The sequence below is a fragment of the Stenella coeruleoalba genome, assembly GCF_951394435.1.
Source record: "Stenella coeruleoalba genome assembly, chromosome: 11".
In the NCBI taxonomy this organism is placed as follows: domain Eukaryota; kingdom Metazoa; phylum Chordata; class Mammalia; order Artiodactyla; family Delphinidae; genus Stenella; species Stenella coeruleoalba.
Window position 1 is genome coordinate 75,782,714 of NC_137157.1, and position 20,158 is coordinate 75,802,871.

Sequence of the window (20,158 nt, forward strand, 5' to 3'; positions counted from 1 at the left end):
TTCCACATATAAATGATAACATTCAGTATCTGTCTTTCTCTGTCTGACTTATTTCACTAAGCATAACACCCTTCAGGTCCATCCATGTTGTTGCAAAAGCAAAATTTCATTCTTTTTTATGGCTGAGTAGTATTCCATTGTACCACATCTTCTTTATATGAATGGTTATTTTTACAGGGCATGGTCACCCACCATTTCCCCTAACAACTACCAACAGAGTTCCACAATCTTTGTACTTGTCCCTCTTCCTAAAAAATCACTTCCCTCAATCTCCACATGACTGGCTCGTTCTCATCATTCAGGTCTGGGCTCAGACGTCACCTCCTGGGACAGGCTTTTCCTGATCATGCTTTCCCCAGCCAGCCCCCATCTCTTCACTCGTGGCATTTCTCACATCTGACACGCGTGTGTGCTTTCTGACTATCTCCCTGTAAGCTCCATTCAGGCAGCTCCATCTTGTCTGTCTTGCTCAACCTTTTATCTTCAGCAAGCAGCATAGTGTCAACATAGCAGCCACTCAGAAAAACTTTTGAATGAATAAATGTAACAGAACAAGAAGTAATGGACATGCCTCTGATGAAGGCTGTGTTTAAAGAAAAAGAAGTAATGGACAATCTAAAGCAAAAAAAAAAAATTCTGATTGGTTATATAATGTAAAATAGTTGACAATGTAGATTAAAAATATAGGACTAATAAAAATTATGGGTGGTTTTAATTTTCTTCATACCTTTGTATACTTTATTGTCTTCAATAAAAGTAAATTATCTTTACAATTACAACCAAAATAGTATAATAATAAAAATAATTTTTTATGGAAAGTTAAAAACAAAAAAACTCAACTGTCACAGGGCAAAGATGGGCTAACATAATGAGGCCCAACTGCCTGCATCATCCTGGCTTCTCCCCAAGACCCAGCATGGACAGGATGTGGCCACACTGCAGGACCAGCTCTTGCCGGCCCTGGAAACCAGCCACCTATTATGGTGTCCACGTAGGTCTGACACCAGCCAAGTAGACAAGGAATCAAAATCGCTTCCAGTTCACCCATAAAACTTCCCATCTTTTCCCTTGGTATATCACAGGCCTGCCATGGGCCAACCAAACAAATCCCATCAGTTTCTTTCACACACACCTACACTAGTTTTCTCTCTCACAGGGCCACCCAAGCTATCCCGAGGGCAGACCCTGGGCCACCTCCCCACCTCTCCTGGTCTCCAGTGCCGACCACACTCCCTGAGGCTCTCTGGTTTTCTTCCCTAATCAGTCCCATTTGCTTCACACTTGAAACGCCAGTGCCTTAAAAATACAGCCCTGTCCTAGAAATATCTGTATTTTGAAAGGATATACTATTAAATTAAAAATGTCGGGCTTCCCTGGTGGCGCAGTGGTTGAGAGTCCGCCTGCCGATGCAGGGGACGCGGGTTCGTGCCCCGGTCTGGGAGGATCCCACGTGCCGCGGAGCGGCTGGGCCCGTGAGCCATGGCCGCTGAGCCTGTGCGTCCGGAGCCTGTGCTGCGCGGCAGGAGAAGCCACAGCAGTGAGAGGCCCGCATACCGCAAAAAAAAAAAAAAAAAAAAAAAAAAAATGTCACGTTACAGAGTAATACGCACGGCATGAGTCCATTTTTATAAAAACTAAAGAATAAGAACAACAAAGAAGCGTGCATATGGATTCACATGTTTAAAGTTATTTAAAACAAGTATAAGAGAATACGCACCAAAGTATTAGCAATAGAGACAGAACTGGGAGGAGAGGAAGGGGAAACTATTTATTTGTCTATGCTTTTATCCAACTGGGACTGTTGCCACAAATTGTCATAATTACACAATGGTAATTTCTTTTTTTTTTTTTTGCGGTACGCGGGCCTCTCACTGTTGTGGCCTCTCCCGTTGCGGAGCACAGGCTCCGGACGCGCAGGCTCAGCGGCCATGGCTCACGGGCCCAGCTGCTCCGCGGCATGTGGGATCTTCCCGGACCGGGGCACGAACCCGTGTCCCCTGCATCGGCAGGCGGACTCTCAACCACTGCGCCACCAGGGAAGCCCCACAGTGGTAATTGCCCTTTAAAGGGCAATCAAACTCTTGCGGCCAAAAAAAGAAAGAAAAAAGTAAAAGTGGTAATGTACTCTCAAGTATCAGTCAGTGGGAGGTGAGTGACGTTGCTTCCAGCACCCCTAACCCTAGAGGTCTGCAAGGGCTGGTTTTCTTCACTGTGCCAGGCCAGCTTCTTGACCATTGTTTATGAGTTTATACATCTCTCAATTCACAATGCAAACGGGATTCCCTGGCGGCGCAGTGGTTAAGAATCCGCCTGCCAATGCAGGGGACGTGGGTTCAAGCCCCGGTCCAGGAAGATCCCATATGCCACGGAGCAACTAAGTCCGTGCACCACAACTACTGAGCCTGCACTCTAGAGCCCGCAAGCCACAACTACTGAAGCCCACATGCCTAGAGCCCATACTCCACAACAAGAGAAGCCACCGCAATGAGAAGCCCGCACACCGCAAGGAAGAGTAGCCCCCGGTCACCACAACTGAAAGTCCGCGCACAGCAACGAAAACCCAACAGAGCCAAAAATAAATAAATAAATAAATAAAAGAAAAAAGAATGCAAACAAACTGTGAAAACATCATTAAACTGTTCATATATTCCATATTCTGGAAATTAGGTTTGAATAAAATGACAACCAATTGCACAAATTATTCATTTGTCTTATTAAACTGAGAGTTGAGTATTTTATCATGCAACTTATTCCTCCCCTTAAAAGAAAACATGAACTTAAAAACCTCATATAACTCAGGCATCAACTTTACCCTCTGAAACTGCTCTTTCCCCCTAGAACCTTCCTTTGTGAATGGAACCACCTTCTAATTCATCCTGATATTCTCAAATCTACTCTCTTCCTCACATTCCACACCCAGTCACATCCAACACCGCATTCCACCCTACACCTCCTAAACAGCCCTCAGGTTTGTCCTCCCCGCACTACCCCTACTGTCTCTGCACAGCTCCAATCCACCCTCTACGACCAATACCATGACCTTTTAACTGCATGTTGACTGAGGTGTTTGAGCATGTCAGGGTAGTAAGGTGCAAAGAAAGTGGGCTTCTTCCTGAACCAGGTTTCACCACTTAGCTTTGTGGCCTTGAGAAGGACCCATAGCCTCTCTAAGACCAAGTTTTCTCTTCTGTATGATGCAAGCCATATCTACCTTGTAGAAGGATTGCTCTAAGAATTACCGATAAGGCATACAAAGTGCCTAGTCCTAAATGGGGCTGTATACATAGTTCAATGCTTTATTACTTTAATTATTTTCTTATCTGTAAAAAAAGGCAATAAGCCTCTGAGTTACTTTGAAGATTAAACGATAAAATGTAAGGCACCAAACACAGTTACTGTTTCCTTTCATTTCCTTTTAATGGTTCCCCATCCCTAAGACAAAATACGGCCACTGCCACTTTCCCAATTTCATCTCCTGCTACTTCTCCTTTAGCATAATGAATTTTTTTTGTATGTTATTTTTTTGGCCATGCCATGCGGCATGCAGGATCTTCCCCGACCAGGGATCAAACCTGTGTCCCCTGCATTAGGGAGCACAGAGTCTTAATCACTGGAGAGCCAGGGAAGTCTAGCATAATGAATTAGGTGCACAGTCAGACTATGCACCGCTTCATGCCCTTCTCTTCTTCAAAGCCATGTTTACAAGTAAAATCTTAGGTGTAAGAAAGTCTTTTCTATATATTTCAACATGCAAGTTAATTATCATATTTTCAAATTTGGAATGCAATATCCATAAAGTACAAGTGTATTTATTGGGAAGATAGGGAAGAATATTTGTAAGCATAAAATTCTGAAAAAAATCTTCAAACCATGGCTGCTGTACATGTTCATGCAAATATGATTAATGTGATGAGAGATTATAAAATCTTGCTAAATGGTATCTGAGAAATAACTTTGCCAGGGATGAAACCTTGAGTTGAAATAAAAAGGAAAAATGGTACAAGTTAGAGAAACTGGGTCAAAAAAAAATATGATTAAAGTGATTATGCTTGTTTGTTGAGGTTGCTTATAAACACTTTCCAAAAGTATATGTCCATATACTTTAGATGTTTTAATTAATTTGATAATAAATGTGATAAGTATAACATGTCTTCTTTAAAAACAACAAGAGATAAAAATACTAGCTTAGATAGATAAATTCAATGTTAACTTTCTCTATGTTTATTCATAGACTGGAAAAGAAATATGGGGGGGGTTCCTCATATGATTTTATGATTTAGAATTTACAAAGAGAAGAGAAACTAACAATCTTTCTAAGCATAAGAGGAAAAAAATTAGTTCTGTTTAAAGATGAATTCAGGTAAATGGCTTTTGTCAGGTCCCTAATGTGACAATCTCTAAAAGTATGTAAGTTCAGTGTTTATTTCTTGAATGATTTAACTATAGTCCTGAAAAAGCATCAAGTTGGCTCTAAGACGAAAAGCTGCTCTGTGTCCACAAAGTGCTTCCTCAGCAGCTGGTGTCTATCCTTAGTATCAGGTTGAGAAAATGAGCAAGGAAATGAGTTGAAGATTCTTAGTAGACAGTCCACTGTATCCCAGCTGCAAAACTTTTCTAAAGTTGTCACATGGATGTGTTTTCTAAAATGTTACCAGGAATGCTGAATCATTTCTTTCTAAGGGGATCTTTTAAAACTTTACTACATTCTAAATTTAAAACATTTTTAAAACAAAAAACAAAACAAAAACCTTAAATTCTAGGTTTTTTTTTTTAATGAATGTTTATTTTTAAGTTTCAAATTATCGTAGAGAAGACTCTTCTTCAAACACTATTTTGGCTTGGGTGACAGGCACAGTGCTGATTTACACATATCCCAAACATACAATCAGCCAGGCCCTGAACATAACTGGGCATGGGTGCCCCCCAGGCCACTGAAAAGCAAGCATTATTCATGAAATCATAAAGCCGTGATTAAATATTCTAGTGGACATGTGCTTTGTCCAGCTCCCCAAAGATAATGAAAAGGAGAACATTATGATGATCTCAGAAGTCATTCTTTTCACATCATTAGTACTTTCCTTTCAAGTGTGTTCTTTCAGAATTACAGTAGTCATGTAGGCACCGGGCAGAGCCCTAATGATATGAGGCCAAGCCAAAGAGCAATCCAGACTTAGGGAAGAAAATAACTAGAAAAAAATGAATGAATTCATCATCTTGATTCTACACATCTTCAGCAATACTGCTCACCTGCATTATTGTCAGAGCTGTATACAGCCTGGGAAGGAGGGCAGCAGCATTGCTGGGTGCTGACTCTTGAAAACAACATGACCTTAGAGACAGCCGTGTCGCGACATTGCAAATTACTAACGTCCAGCTTGGACTTAGCACAGTATTTTTCTGTTGACATTCCCATAAACTGGTCCAATTACTTTTAAATGAATCATATCTGTTGAAACAGCCTGGAAATAAACCAAAGATTTTATACTTGGTTTTACAGTATAGAGCAAGAACATCATTTCCTATATATACCTGCAAATGAACAAAACTTCCTTTTGAAAAATCAGAGCACTAACAAAACGCGTTTTTCAAAAATGGCTTCTATATGATATCATCACTGCAATATCTTAGTTCGCACAATTATTTTGGATTTACTTTTCAAACAGGAAACATTACTGAGACTGATTTAGCTCATTTAAATAATACTCCCAACTAAAGTATACATCATGTTTAAAGGATCAAAATCACAGGTCTCACTATCAAATAATCAATATAATGATTTTTTTATTACCTTAAAATACATTTTTATATAATAGTATAAGCCAGTTCATTGGGAACATAAAATTAAATTATATTTATGCCAAATGCAACTCAAAATACATATGTAAACAAGTATCATTTGGCGAAAATAATCCTGATAAACTTTTATTAACCTCCTGCTGTACAGAACAAAATACACCTCACTGTTTTACAGAAGAAAAATTATAATTGGTATTTGCATTATTCTCTATTAAGAAAACACTGTTACACCATTCTTATGAAACATTTTTTGTCATTTTTCCTATTACTGCTGATGAAAGTAATACAGGTAGTGTTTAATACTAATCACTTCCTATACTCCTCAATTTTCTTAGTCTTTCTCCGACACTAACCAATATGCACTAGTGAATGCTTGATAAAGTATATCTTCTTCCAGTATAAATTTATTCTTTCATAAAATACTTATTGTATGCTCACTATGTGCTGGGCTTTGTGTTAAAGACTTTGGATGCAATATAAATTAAGACAGATTCCTTGCCTTAAGAGCTCATGGTCTAGTGAAGGCAAAAGACAATTGCATTAAGGTTTACTATGCACGATGAATACAATGACACAGAAAAACCCTAGTAGGGTTGTTTGAATCAAGCAGGAAGGCCAGTTAACAGTTAAAGTCCATTCCATTAAATTAAGTCTACCATCTTTATCAAGGAGGTGGTAGCTAACACTGCCTGGTTTGCACTTCCTTGTCTTGGTAAAGCAGTGTTGATAAGTGTAGACAACATCAAAACATCTCTGAAAATTACCATCACCTTCCTGACTTCACAAGGTTTAGCATCACTGAATTCAAACATACCAGCTTAAGACCTAATCTAAGTTGGAAAATACCATTAAGTCCAGCTGTAGTTAATAGACGTGTACATGGTAAAACAAACAAAACAACAACAAAATGAACTAGAAAGGTACAGCCTAACGCACAAAAAATCAGATTTCTAATTGGGGTTTTCACCATATGTTTATTTTCTGGCATCTAGGCATCAGAATAAAAATAAGACATACCTGAAACTATAAATGCTTACCATATTATGTACTAAATTAGAAGGCAAATTGATTAGATCTGTCATAAATCATGTTTTTTAAATGTAATAACACAAGACACCCCTTGAAAAACTGTTTAAGTACATTATAGGAATAAAAACGTGTATAGAGCAAATTAGAAATAATATTTTAAATGCCAATATGCACCTAAAAATAAAGACATGCCACACAGAAAGCGGTGTGTACATTTACGTTTATGCTACCCATAGTACCCCAGGAACTGGGTAAAAGAGACTGAGTTCCTTCAACAATATGTATATTCTTCTAAATTTTTGATATTCACTACTTATTTTCTTCTAATACATTAGCCAGTCTTTAAAAGAAGCCAAATACCAAAAGACCAAAGAGGACAAGTGTTATATATACATGGCCCATTTGTGACATTCTGGTTTTATACATACAGTCATTTCAAACAGAAGAGGCTTATGTGAAATGCACGGCTACCCACGCATCTGATATATACCATTCTTTCACACCTTTTGTAGGGGAATTAAATTTTCCCTGTTCAGGGTGACCTTTTAAGACTTTGGGCATGGCCCACCCTCACTCAGAGGTGAAATCAAGGCAGCAGCAACACCCAGCAGTAGAGTTGTTTTTCTCCTGCTGCCGGATGACAAGAATAACTAAAGACAAGGAGAATGAAGATTGCTCAAGTCTTTGTCAAATGGGATTGGCAAGGAGTTCTCCTAATGACAGTTCCCAATCTCATCAAGGAGTGGTTATGTTCAGCAGAAGGCTGAGGTACCATAGGTTCTACAACCTGAAACCGTGGGTCCTCAACACAAACCCACTCATCGACTTTGTGGATTATGGGATTGTTACTGAAACCTGGACGTGATATAACAGCAGTTTTGAGAAGTTTGATTTACGCATTCCAGCCCAGCTGAATGTCGCCTTAGAGTGCTGAGGCTTGAGGACTCTTATGAATCTCCCTCCCGCACAGCCTGAACAGCCATCGCCTCCCAAATTCCAGCTTATACATTCATTTCCTGGGCAAATTCTCTCTTGGGGGTAAAACAATGAACTTTCAATCTTCTCTTATCTACAAAGAGCTCTAAGACGAAGAAACAGTCCTTTCAATAGCATCCTTTCCGACTTCTTTATAAATGATGAGTGGGAGTTGAGGGAGGGGGACCGGGCCGAGCAAGGAAGAGGTGACAGGCAACTCACCTCTTTCAGCTGCTCCAGCTCCTGTCTGAGGCTGTCATAGTCAGCCTCCAGCTCGTCATACTGCTGTTTGAGGGTCAGCTTCTCTTCCAGTACCACCAGCCCGTACTCGGCCGCCTGGATCTTCTCGTGGGTCGTCTCCGTGAGCTCCTTGGTCAGCCTCTCTATCTCGGTCTTATAATGGTCCACAGTCTGCAATACCTCTTCCGCGGCCATAGCCCCGGCGGATGGAGGCAGGAGGGGGTAACGGGGTGTGGGAGATGGATGCAAAGCAGGCGGGGGAAGGGAAAAGGAACTAAGGAGGGAAGGATGAAAATGGAAAAGAAACGTGTAGCTGGATGTACGAGCAGAGCAATGCCCCGGTTGCCCCTCCGGCAGCCGCGGCTACACCGCCTGAGAAACCGGCGAGAAATGCAACATGGAGAATGCAGGGGAGAGGATCAGGGGCGAGGCGGCAGCTGCTGCGGCATGTGTCCTCCGGGCCGGCCCCTGCGTGCGGTCAACAGCCGTGCGGCATGGCCAGGCTGCGGCGGCCGGAGGCTGCGAGGGGCTCCGATTCTGCTTATTCAGAGACGCACAGCCGCCATGTCTCCGGGCAGCGTCACTGCAGTCTCCTCGGGCCCCGCGCTCCGGCTCGCCGCGCCCGCCCGCTCCACCTGCTCCGTCCGGCCGCGCTGCAGCGGGTGCGGAATGATGCAGCGTCGGCCCTCTCCCTCCCTCCGCGCCTGGCCGGGGCTCCGAATGGGGGGCGGGGAGGCGGACGGAGTCGGCGCGGGGGGAGGGGCAGGGACCAGACGGAAACCTCCGGAGGCGCCTCCCGCCGGGCGGCACGGCGGGTGCGCGGGACCGATGCCTAGTCGGCCGGACGCGCGCGGGGAGGGACCCCCAGCCAGGCCTGGCCCGGCCCGCCCTGCTCGCCGCCGGCAGGAATTCCTCCGAGGGCTTTGCCCTGGTGGGCGTCGAAGCCCCGGAGAATGGCTTAGGCGCCCGGCTCTCTCACTACGACGTGAGCCCAAGCTCAGGAAGCTGCCTGGAATCGGCGCCTTGCTCAAAGAGAGGCAAACAGTAACTAACGCGCTCGGGGCCCGCGCATCCTCCTTCTCACCCCCTGGGCTCGCGGCATCCTTCCCTGGCCTCCTGCACCCAAACGCTGTGCTTCCAAAGCCTTCCAGACGCCCCCGCGCAACGCTCCCGCTTCCGCCCCTTCCGCCTCCTTCCTCTTCCCATCTCTCCCCTCCTTTCCCTACATGGCCTGGTTCACCTCACGCTCTCTCCAAATAACCGTATTACAGGACAGTCTTTGCTAAAGATTGCTTGCCCTCACCCAAGCTTTCTGTGCCCAGCTTATCACAACATCACTACTCAGAAAAAGATCTCTATAATGCATGCACCCAGAAGCCTCTGGGTACAATTATTTCTTGCCCCAGTAGTTCTATTCTATGGATTCTTCAATAAAGGAAAACTGCATGAAATTCCCTCTATACAGTATCAACAGTACCCTACAATAAATATTCTTAAAATAATAAGAGCTAATAGTTCTGGAGCCCACGTGCTAAGCTTTCTTCGAAGTATGGTACATGAAATTTCTCCCATCCTAACAGCAACTCTTTGAGGTAGGAACCATTATCCTCAATTTACAGGTGGTGAAAGAAAGGCACAGGAAAGTTGAGCGATTTGCCCAAAGTCAGGCAACTCTTAACTGGTGAAGCCAAAATTTAACCGTAACTCCACAGCCATAACCTGAAACATTATGTTGGCTTCACCTTCACTCATTACTAAAACAAAACCAATAACTACATATTATATGCTCGTAAAATGACCACTTTAATCAATGCAAAGAGTGAGGATGAAGAGTCACAAAAGGAGATGAAGGCAAAGTCAGAATGAAAGAGGGTAAAGAAGAAGAGATGAGCATAGAGAACAACCAAGAAGAAAGGAAGCAATAGGAGCAGAAAAAGAACTATTTCTGTGTAACTCGTAGGCTGTGGGGTCAATAGATCAAGGATCTGACCAGTTCCTTCCCTGTCTCCTGGTGGCACTTGTCACAGAGCTGTTTCTCAGTGGCCAAGAGGTGTTCAAACACACACACACACACACACACACACACACACACACACACACACGCTCTTTCTGAGTTAGAATGCAGGACTCTCCCATTGTTGTGCCCAGGGTAAAGAAAAAAAAAAAAAAGCAATGGTTGATGGTGTGGAAGAGCAAATGACAGTGTCCTTACAAAGCCTTGACTAATAGGTTCTCTGGATGTGATTTTCACTGTCTCTGAAAACGTACAAAAAAAGATTCCTTCCACATGCTCACAATTACAACAGAATATTCTCTTGTGATTGATCAAAGAAAGAGAGAGAGAAGGGAAGGGAAGGGAAGGGAAAGGGGGAAAGGAAGAAAGAAAACACTTGAAACTTTGGATCACCGTGAATTCCATTCCACCTGTGCAGGCTTGCTCTCATTGCAGTTGAGACGCCCCTCCCCACCCCTGTGTGCTCCTATAGTGCCCATTCTCTGTCACAATGATGAATGACCATGAACTGCTGAAGAGAGAGGAAGCCTGTAATTGCAGTTAGCTAAAACTGTCTTCTTCCCAGGATGCCCTGGCGGTCCCTCACTCCACGAAGTATAAGCACAGCCCTTCAAAGGGGTCATAACACTTGGAGTAGATTGCTTGTGTCTCCCCTTCCTTTGGATAGAACTAAGAATGGAGTTTTCTTCTGTGACTTTTCTTTTTCTGAGTTTCTATTGCCACCCATTCCCTATGCTCCATCCTGCCCCATTTTTCTGACTGATATATTTTTGTTAATATATTCAGCCTGACTTCATTCAGACATGTACACTATTTAATACTTTAAGATTTTGTTTATTACAACTTTGATCCTTTCTATGTTCGTATTAAACTTGAAAAAAAGTAAACATTTCCTTATACATCATACTCTTCCAGTACTTCACAGTTATATTTCTTTCTTCCTATATATGTCATACATATCATATATACACACATACATATATATGTGTATATAAATCAATGACAAGTATCTAGAAAATAATTTCTTAAATCATTCCTAGAAGCAGGGTTCCTTCATATTTCTTTATCCTAGCAGCCTCCAATCATTTATGCAACATTCTAACAAATATTTAGGAAAAAATTGTATTGCTGTGGTCTAGCACCTCAAACCAACTTTTCACCAACTTTGTCAGCATGAATATTGCTTTCTCTTGCTCTCATTCATTCATTAAACCAATGTTTATAAAGTACCCACTATGTCCTAGATATAACACTAGGCGTTGTGAAATCAATGACCAATAAGATGTCAGTGCTCAAGGGTCCCTGACTCATGGAGCTTATGTTCTGGGAGGGACAGACAATAACATGAATAAAAAACAGACAGCAACAACAAAAAAGACAAATTAATACAATAATTCCAAATTGTGACATTGACAGGCAGGTTACAGCATAGTGGTTAAGAGCACAAGCTTAGTCTGCTTGGGTCAAATCCCAATTCACCACTTATTAGTTGTGTGTGCCTCAGTTGCCTCATCCTTCTTTTTTTTTTTTAATTTATTTATTTTTGGCTGCACTGGGTCTTAGTTGCAGCATGCAGCATTTTTTTTTTTTTAGTTGCAGCATGTGGGTTCTTAGTTGCAGCATGTGGACTCTTAGTTGCAGCATGCATGTGGGATCTAGTTCCCCAACTAGGGACCAGGGATCGAACCTGGGCCCCCTGCATTGGGAGCATGGAGTCTTACCCACTGGACCACCAGTTGCCTCATCCTTAAAGAAGGGATAATAATTTAATCTACAGATGAGATTGTTGTGAATAGAATAGTATTTAACACCTAATAAGCAGCATCTGTGTGTTTGTTTTTTAAAGAAAAATAAGGATAAAATTGAGGTAGAAAAAAGAAATAACAGGATAATCAATGGAGATCTCTCTGAAGAAGTGATTTTATACTAGTATCTAAGGAACATGGAGGAATGGGATATGCAAAATGTAGAGGAATTGCTTTCTAAGGAGCGGAAACAGCATATGTAAAAACCTAAGGCAGAGAAGAGCTTGGTGAGTGCAAAGAATAAAAATCAGAGGCGGAGGCTGATTAAGCAAAAGGGAGATGGCCTAAGACTACATTAGAGAGATAGGCAACACTGGAGACACACTCAGATACTGTGCCTACCTTGCAGGTTAGAATAGGGAATTTGGCTGTTGCACACCTGAAACTAATATAATGTTATATGTCAATTATATCTCAATTTAAAAGAAAAAGAATCTGGTCTTTCAAAGTGCAAACAATCACAGAGTAAAAAACTTTTCAAGGGAAATGAGTTTCACAACACACAGAAACAAGAGGAGACAAGATACTTCTGTGTAGCTTCTCAGCATGTACTAGAAAAATCTTTAAATAGCCCTACTAACTGAATCAGGCTTAAAGTCAGAAGAGCTGATAGGTCATGAGTTGTGATTTTGAGCCTCCCAGAAAGGACTTTTTAAATCCTCTGCCCTTCTTTCTAATCCCCCTCAATGATGTCTGAAACTTCTTTGGTAATAAATAAAGTCTATCATCTAATAATTAGAAATAAGTTTAAAAAGCAAAAAGTTAGTAAACTTAAACTTACAGTTATATTTGCTTTTTGTTTTTTCCTGATTCTGATAGAGTTACACCGAGGAAGGAACTGAATGGTTGAAAAGGAGAAGGCTAGGAAAACCGAAGACAAATATCTGATTCACATTTGTGCCTAAGGTTGGCCTGGCACTCAACTCTTCAAGACTTGAATAGAATTCTTAATTGCTTCTTTCTGCTAAAATATTCCACTTCTCTTGGTTTTTGATGGCCCTGGAATTTATATAGAGATCCTGAATCTGTTCAGAAGATTTCCTTTGCCTAACAGCCAAAAAAACCCAAAAAAACAAAAAAGAGGAATTTGGGTTTTATTTTCAGCACAGTGGGAGGTTATTGGTTATTTAGTCAGGAATGAAATTATTTGATTTATATTTTAAGACTATCACTACTATGAGTAAAAAAGTTTGGAGGTATCGAAAGATAGAAGTAGGGTCACTAGTTAGGAAGCTGCTGTGATTGTCCAGGAGAAAAAAAATGGTGATCTGGACTGAGGTGGTGGCAGTAGGAAAAAGAAGTGGATGGATTCAAGATATATTGGGAGAGGGGATGGAAGAAGTCTCAAGACTTGGTTGAAGATTGGACGTAGGATGGAGTGAAAAAAAAGGAATCATGAATAAACTCTAATTTTCTGACTTGGGCATTTGGGATTATGGTTTGGCATTAGTTAGATTGGAAAGACTAGGAGGGAGTTTCAGGAGATTAAGAGTTCTATTTTGGACATATTAAGTTCAAGACAGTTTTGAGACATTTGAATAGAAATGTTAAGCAGAAAATTGGATGTAAGACCAGAATTAAGAAAGACTTCTTGGGAGGTATAAACAATTCTCCTCTGGAAATCATTAGCATTACATGGTATTTAAAGCAAAGAAAATGAATGAGATTGTCTAGGAAAAGAGTTTAAATAGAGAAGAGAAGGCATCCAGGACCTATCCCTGAGGAACCCCTAGTAAAGGCTGAATTGAAGAGGAAAAGCCTGCAGAGAAGGGACCAGTCAGTGTGGATAGGAGGAGAACCAGGAGAGAAACATCTGAAGGGAACAAAAGAAGAGAAGGTTTGAGGGGTGAAAGAATAAGGACCAAGTCAGTGCCATTGAGAGATCAAAGTCGAGTAAGATGTGGACACAGAAATGTCACTGAATTTGGAACACAGAAGAGGGTACTCTCTTTTTTTCTTTTCTTTCTTTTTTTTTTCAGTATAATACACTTTATTTTATTTTTTTAAATTTGTTTAAATTGAAGTATAGTTGATTCACAATTCTGTACAGAAAAATGATTCAGCTATACATATATATTTTTTGGATTCTTTTCCATTATAGGTTATTATAAGATATTGAATATAGTTCCCTGTGCTATACAGTAAATCTTTGTTGTTTATTTTATATATAACGGTGTGTATCTGTTAATCCCATACTCCTAATTGATCCCTCCCCCCCAAGTTTCCCCTCTGGTAACCATAAGTTTGTTTTCTATGTTTGTGAGACTGTTTCTGTTTTGTATATATTAGATTCATTTGTATTATTTTTCAGATTCCACATATAAGTGATACCATATATTTGTCTTTCTCAGTCTGACTTACTTCACTCAGTATGATAATCTCTAGGTCCATCCATGTTGCTGCAAATGACATTATTTCATTTTTTATGGCTAAGTAATATTCCATTGTATATGTACACCACATCTTCTTTACCCATTCGTCTGTTGATGGACACTTAGGTTGTTTGCATGTCTTGGCTATTGTAAATAGTATTGCTATGAACATTGGGGTGCACGTAGTCTTTTCTGGTTTATTTTATGGTTTCCTTTGCTGTGCAAAACTTTTAAGTTTGATGAGGTTACATTTGTTTATTTTTGTGTTTATTTCTTTTGCCTTGGGAGACTGATATAAGAAAATATTGCTACAATTTATGTCAGAAAATGTTTTGCCTGTGTTCTCTTCTAGGGGTTTTATAATATCTGGTCTTACATTTAGGTCTTTAAACTATTTTGAGTTTGTTTTTGTATACAGTGTGTGGAAGTGTTCTAACTTCATTGATTTACATGAGGCAGTCCAGCTTTCCCAACACCACTTGCTGAAGAGACTGTCTTTTCTCCATTGTATATTCTTGCCTCCTCTGTTGAAGATTAATTGACCATAGGTGTATGGGTTTATTTCTGGGCTCTCTATTCTGTTCCATTGATCTATATGTCTGTTTTTGTGCTAATGCCATGCTGTTTTGATTACTGTAGCTTTGTAGTATTGTCTGAAGTCAGGGAGCCTGATTTCTCCAGCTTTGTTCTTTTTCCTTAGGATTGCTTTGGCAATTTGGGGTCTTTTGTTGTTCCATGTAAATTTCAAGATTATGTGTTCTAGTTCTGTGAAAACATGTCATGGGTAATTTGATAGGGATTGAATTAAATGTGTAGATTGCTTTGGGTGGTATGGCCATTTTAACAATGTTAATTCTTCCAATCCAAGAGCATGGGATATCTTTCCATTTCTTTGAATCATCTTCAATTTCCTTCATCAATGTTTTATAGTTCTCAGATTATAGGTCGTTTAAAAAAATTTTTCCCAGAAGTTTATTTTTTCTTCCAGTTTTATTGAAATAACATTGGCAGTGTATAAGTTTAAGGAGTACAGCATAATTGTTTGACTTACATACCTCATGAAGTGATTAACACAATAAGTTTAGTGAACATCCACCATCTCATATAGAAACAAAATTTAATAAATAGAAAAAACATTTTTTTCTTGAAAGGAGAACTCTTAGGATTTACTCTCTTAACAACTTTCATATATAACATACAGCAGTGTTGATTATATTTACCATGTTGTACATTACATCCCTCGAAGGTGCATGTTCTTAGCAAGAGTAGCTGGTGTGGAACAGAGGGTGAAAACCAGATTGTAATAGATTAAAGCGTGAAGAGAAGTTTCAAATGTGGAGACAGCCTGAGCAGACAACTCCATGACTGCAGAAACAATGGAGGGGTAAACATACAATAAGATGGTGGAAAACATACAATAAGATGGTGGATCTGTGGTACATTGGAATGCTCTACTATGAACTGCTGGTGGGAAATCCACCCTTCAAAAGCACCTCACTCACTGAGACCGCCAAATGCATACTAAAGGTAGATGTGAGTTTTCCCCCATCAATGCCTTCTGAAGCCAGGACTTGATTTTCAAGCAGCTCAAATACTAGCCTTCTGGGCGGCTGCCCTTGGTCCAGATCCTGGAGCAACCCTGGGTCCAGGCCCACTCCCAGAAGATGCTGCCTCCCTCTGCTCACATGGCTTCCTAAGGCCCGTCTGCTCTGTTTTGTGTGTTTATTCAGGGAGTTCTCCCAGGTCTGCTACCTCATCTTTTGTCTCTTCTAAGATGCATGATGCTAATTAATAAAAGCTGGAGTATTTTGTGTCGGGTTGGGGGGGGAAACAGCCACGCCCTGTTTTATATCTTCAAAATCAGTGGCGATCAGATTCTCTGGGTTTGTTTCTTAGCCACAGCCTGTATAATTGTCATCTTCCCACCAGAAAGGCACTGGTAATCTAATAGCACTCAATTTAATTTTAGTTGGGATTGCATTTTTCCATCTGTTTTTTGCTTTACTTTCTAAATGATGTTTTCTTCGAAATTCTTGATTTTTACCATTTTTGTTATCAGCATTTGCCTATTTTGGGGGACAATTTCACCTCATTAATTCTTTCTTCATTATTAAATCTACCCTCTGTTTATTTTGGCTGGAAAGAACCAGAAGAATTTACAGCACACTGCAGCACACAGGCTAATATAACTTATTCTTTCATTAAAAGAAGACTAAAAAATTCTGACTACCAGGTATTCTTTCTTTAGAATTTTTCCACTGACCAGCCTTGATTTTCTTGATCTGAGGCAATGTTCTGAGTCACCTGTTTCAGAATACCAATTCCTCTTTTTTATAAAGTTTATTTTGAGGACCATTTTAATGAGCAAAACTGTATGTTACCCAACATAACCAAAACTAAATAAATAATTTTTTTAAAAACCTATATGCTAGCAGTTAAAGTGATAAATCCATCTAAGGTTTTACAAGGTGCTGTGGATCAAAGAATTATAAAGATTGGTTTTGAATAAATTTTTGTCACCCACCTGAGTCAAAAAGCCCAGCCAAAGTTAAAAATCATGAATTTATAGAGACACTAAAAGCCACATAGTTTTATGGCTTTTTTCAGAAGACCAAGTATAAGAGTAGAGATGGCAGTAGCTGTATCAATTTAGGATTAGAGTTTTGTCAGTGAGTGTGTAAGAGGACTAGGAGATAAGGAAATTGAGGATATTAATGAAAAGACAGCTGATGAGTTAAATCATGGCATATGGCCAACTGCTACCTGTCTTTCAACATCTATTCCCTTCTTCTATAATGAATGCATCTCCAATTTCTTGCTGTGTGCATGGTCACGTAATAAATGTGGCCATTTAAGTTAGTACATTAAGTAACTTGCCAGTGACTAGGATCTGGCTAACTGGGTTTAAAAAGTGTGTACAACTGCCAGTAAGTGTCCTTCACCCCCTCCGTTTCCCTTCCTTTTAGTGTCATATCTAAGAACCCATTACCAAATCAAAGGTGGTGAAGATTTAGACCAATGTTTTATTCTAAGCATTTAAATAGTTTTAGCTCTTATATTTAGGTCTTTGTGTTGCAGGAAGAGGGACTCCTTCCAAGGCCCAAGAGTAGGCTCTTGTCTAACACTCAGAAATTAATTGTCCAAGGAGACACACGTGCTGACAAAGCAAGAGACTTTATTGGGAAGGGGCACCCGGGTGGAGAGCAGCAGGGTAAGGGAACCCAGGAGAACTGCTCTGCCATGTGGCTTGCAGTCTCAGATTTTATGGTAATGGTGTTAGCTTCCGGGGTGTCTCTGGCCAGTCCCTCTGACTCAGGGTCCTTTCTGGTGGTGAATGCATCACTCAGCCAAGATGGATTCCAGCGAGAAGGATTCTGGGAGGTTGGTAGGACATATGGGCTGGCATCTCCCCTCTCCTTTTGACCTTTCCCGAATTCTTCCAGTTGATGGTAACTTGTTCCTTATTCCTTACCAGGACCTCCTGTTGTTAAGGTAACACATGCAAGTGTCTACTATCTTGCCTGGCTAGGGCGGGCGGTTTTGGTCCCCTAACATTTGATCCATTTTGAATTTAATATTCATATATTGAGTGAGGTAAGGGTATGATTTCATCTTTTATATCCATTTGTCTCAGCACAACTTGTTAAAAACGATTTTTTTCCCCATTGAATGGTCTTGGCACTCTTGTCAAAAATCAGTTGACTATAGACATATGGGTTTATTTCTAAACTCTCAATTCTATGCCATTGGATTATATGTCTATCCTTATGCCAGTACCATGGTGTCTTGATTATTGTTGCTCTATGGTAAGTTTTGAAATGAGAAATGTGTCATATTGTGACTTATAATAAGAAATATATATTTGGTTGTCCCTTTTTCTTTCACAGAGCTCTTTAAACCCTTGGAATTTCCTAAGTGATAAGAGCAGTAGGAGCATCTTTTGTTATAGTATTTGGTCTTAGTTCCTGAATAGCTCCAGATCCATGAAGGTGAAAGAGTGTCTTGAAATTCATAACAAGCCCCTTTCAACCACATCTGAGTTTATGTTAATGAGATAAGTGACTTTTGAAGTGTTCCTAAGGAGGGGGCTGGTTGCTAAGGGGACCAATCAAAATTAGAGAGTTGGAACTTTCAGCCCTACCTCCCCACCTCCAAGGAGGAGAGAAGGATTGGAAGTTGAATCAATCACTGTTGATCAATGATTTAATCAATCATGCCTATGTAATGAATCCTCCATAAAAACCCAAAAGGGTATGGCTGAGGAAGCTTCTGGGCTGGTGAACACATCCATGTGCCGGGAAGGTAGCACACCCCAACTCCATGAGGACAGAAGCTCCTGTGTTTGAGACGCTTCCAGATCTTGCCCTATGTAGCTCTTCATCTGACTGTTTATCTGTATCCTTTCTTATATCCTTTTAATAAATCAGTAATCTAGTAAGTAAACTGTTTTCTTAAATTCTGTGAGCTGCTCTAACAAACTAATCCAAACCAAAGACTGGGATGTGGGAACTAAACTCTCAATTAATTGTGGTGAAACCTGGTGTTGAAACCTGGTGGTAAAGCTGGTGGTGAAACCAAGCAGGACCATGTCCCCTATTTCTTGTTTGTAGGAAAAAGGCTTCAGCCTCCTAGACCTTCTATGAGTTCAAACAGGACAGATTCAAACAGTTTGATAAAACAGAGCCCTAGTTCCTCCTCAAGGGATATACATAACAATCTGACACACGTCTCTGTGTTCTTCTACAGGAACTAAGGCCCCCACCCAGGTGGAGGATGGTAACTTCAGGCTGAGCATAAGTACGTGGACCCCAGACTGGTCAGAACCAGAAGGCTGAGGATTGAGATTCCTGGAACATCACCCTGTTACCTCACCACCAATCAATCAAAAGAAGGTCACATACCCTGCAGCCCTCACCCCAAATTTGCCTTTAAAAATTCTTCCCTGAAACCCATTGGAGAGTCAGTCTTTGGAGACTAGTGGCCCATTATCCTTGGTTGGCCCTTGCAGTAAGGCCCTTTCTCTGCTCCAAACTGACGTTTCAGTTTGTTTGGCCTCACTGTGCATCGGGTGCATGAACTTTGGTTCAGCAACAGTGGGAAGCATGGGTAACAACCTAGACTTTCAATTGGTGTCTGACATGAGGGGCAGAGAGGACAGTTTTATGGGACTGAGCCTTTAACCTGTGGGATCTGATGCTATCTCCAGGTAGGTAGTGTCAGAATTAGTTAAGTTGTAGGACCCCCAGCTGGTGTTGCAGAATTGCTTGATGTATGGAAAACTGACACATCTGGTGTCAGGAGTGCAGTAGTATGGTAGTAATGTGAGGGTAAAGGAGACACACAGGAGGAAGAGTGTTTCTCTTTACAGTGTGAGTCCTGTAATATAACTTTTTGCCAGATAGCCTGAGGTCCCAGGTATATCAGAGGGTAGATGAAGCTAGAAGGTCACAGCATTTACTGAGTATTAAAAGGTTAAAAGTTTATGGTGACTTAGTCTCACACACTAACATGTCCTGGGGGGAGAATTAGTATTTCCTGGTTAGCATACTACCCCAAATCCTGGGAATAAGAAGTTTGATTCCCCAACATGAAACCATCAACCTTCTTTCTTAGGTAAATAGATAGACCTGACTTTAATCCTTAGTCATCTTCCTTCCAAGCTCTTTGATCTTGTACAAGGTATTTACCTGCTCCAAGCCTCAATTTTCTCATCTATACATAGGAATGAGTATACTTCCTTCATAGAGTGGTTATGAGGTTTATGAGTGGTAATTTCTTTTTCCCTCCCAAGACCCTCCTTCTTACAGTAGAACAATATTCATCAAGAATTTAGAGATTAAGGGACAAAAGCAAAGATAAAATGTTTATAGTTGGGAAACTACATGTGCTTCTTATGTGGTAACTATTATGGATGTCATTAAACTACA

General features: G+C 40.7%; 1 protein-coding gene across 2 annotated transcripts in view; it reads right to left on the reverse strand.

Moving 5' to 3' along the window:
• BICD1 (BICD cargo adaptor 1) overlaps window positions 1-9,137 on the reverse strand; it is a 209,572-nt gene extending 200,435 nt beyond the window's left edge. For both annotated transcript variants that reach the window (XM_079938585.1, XM_079938586.1), the window contains exon 1: window positions 8,023-9,137. In XM_079938585.1, the coding sequence (XP_079794711.1) occupies window positions 8,023-8,235 (213 nt within the window). In that variant the 5' untranslated portion in view covers window positions 8,236-9,137. The remainder of the gene's footprint in view (window positions 1-8,022) is intronic.
• Window positions 9,138-20,158: the final 11,021 nt, after the last annotated feature.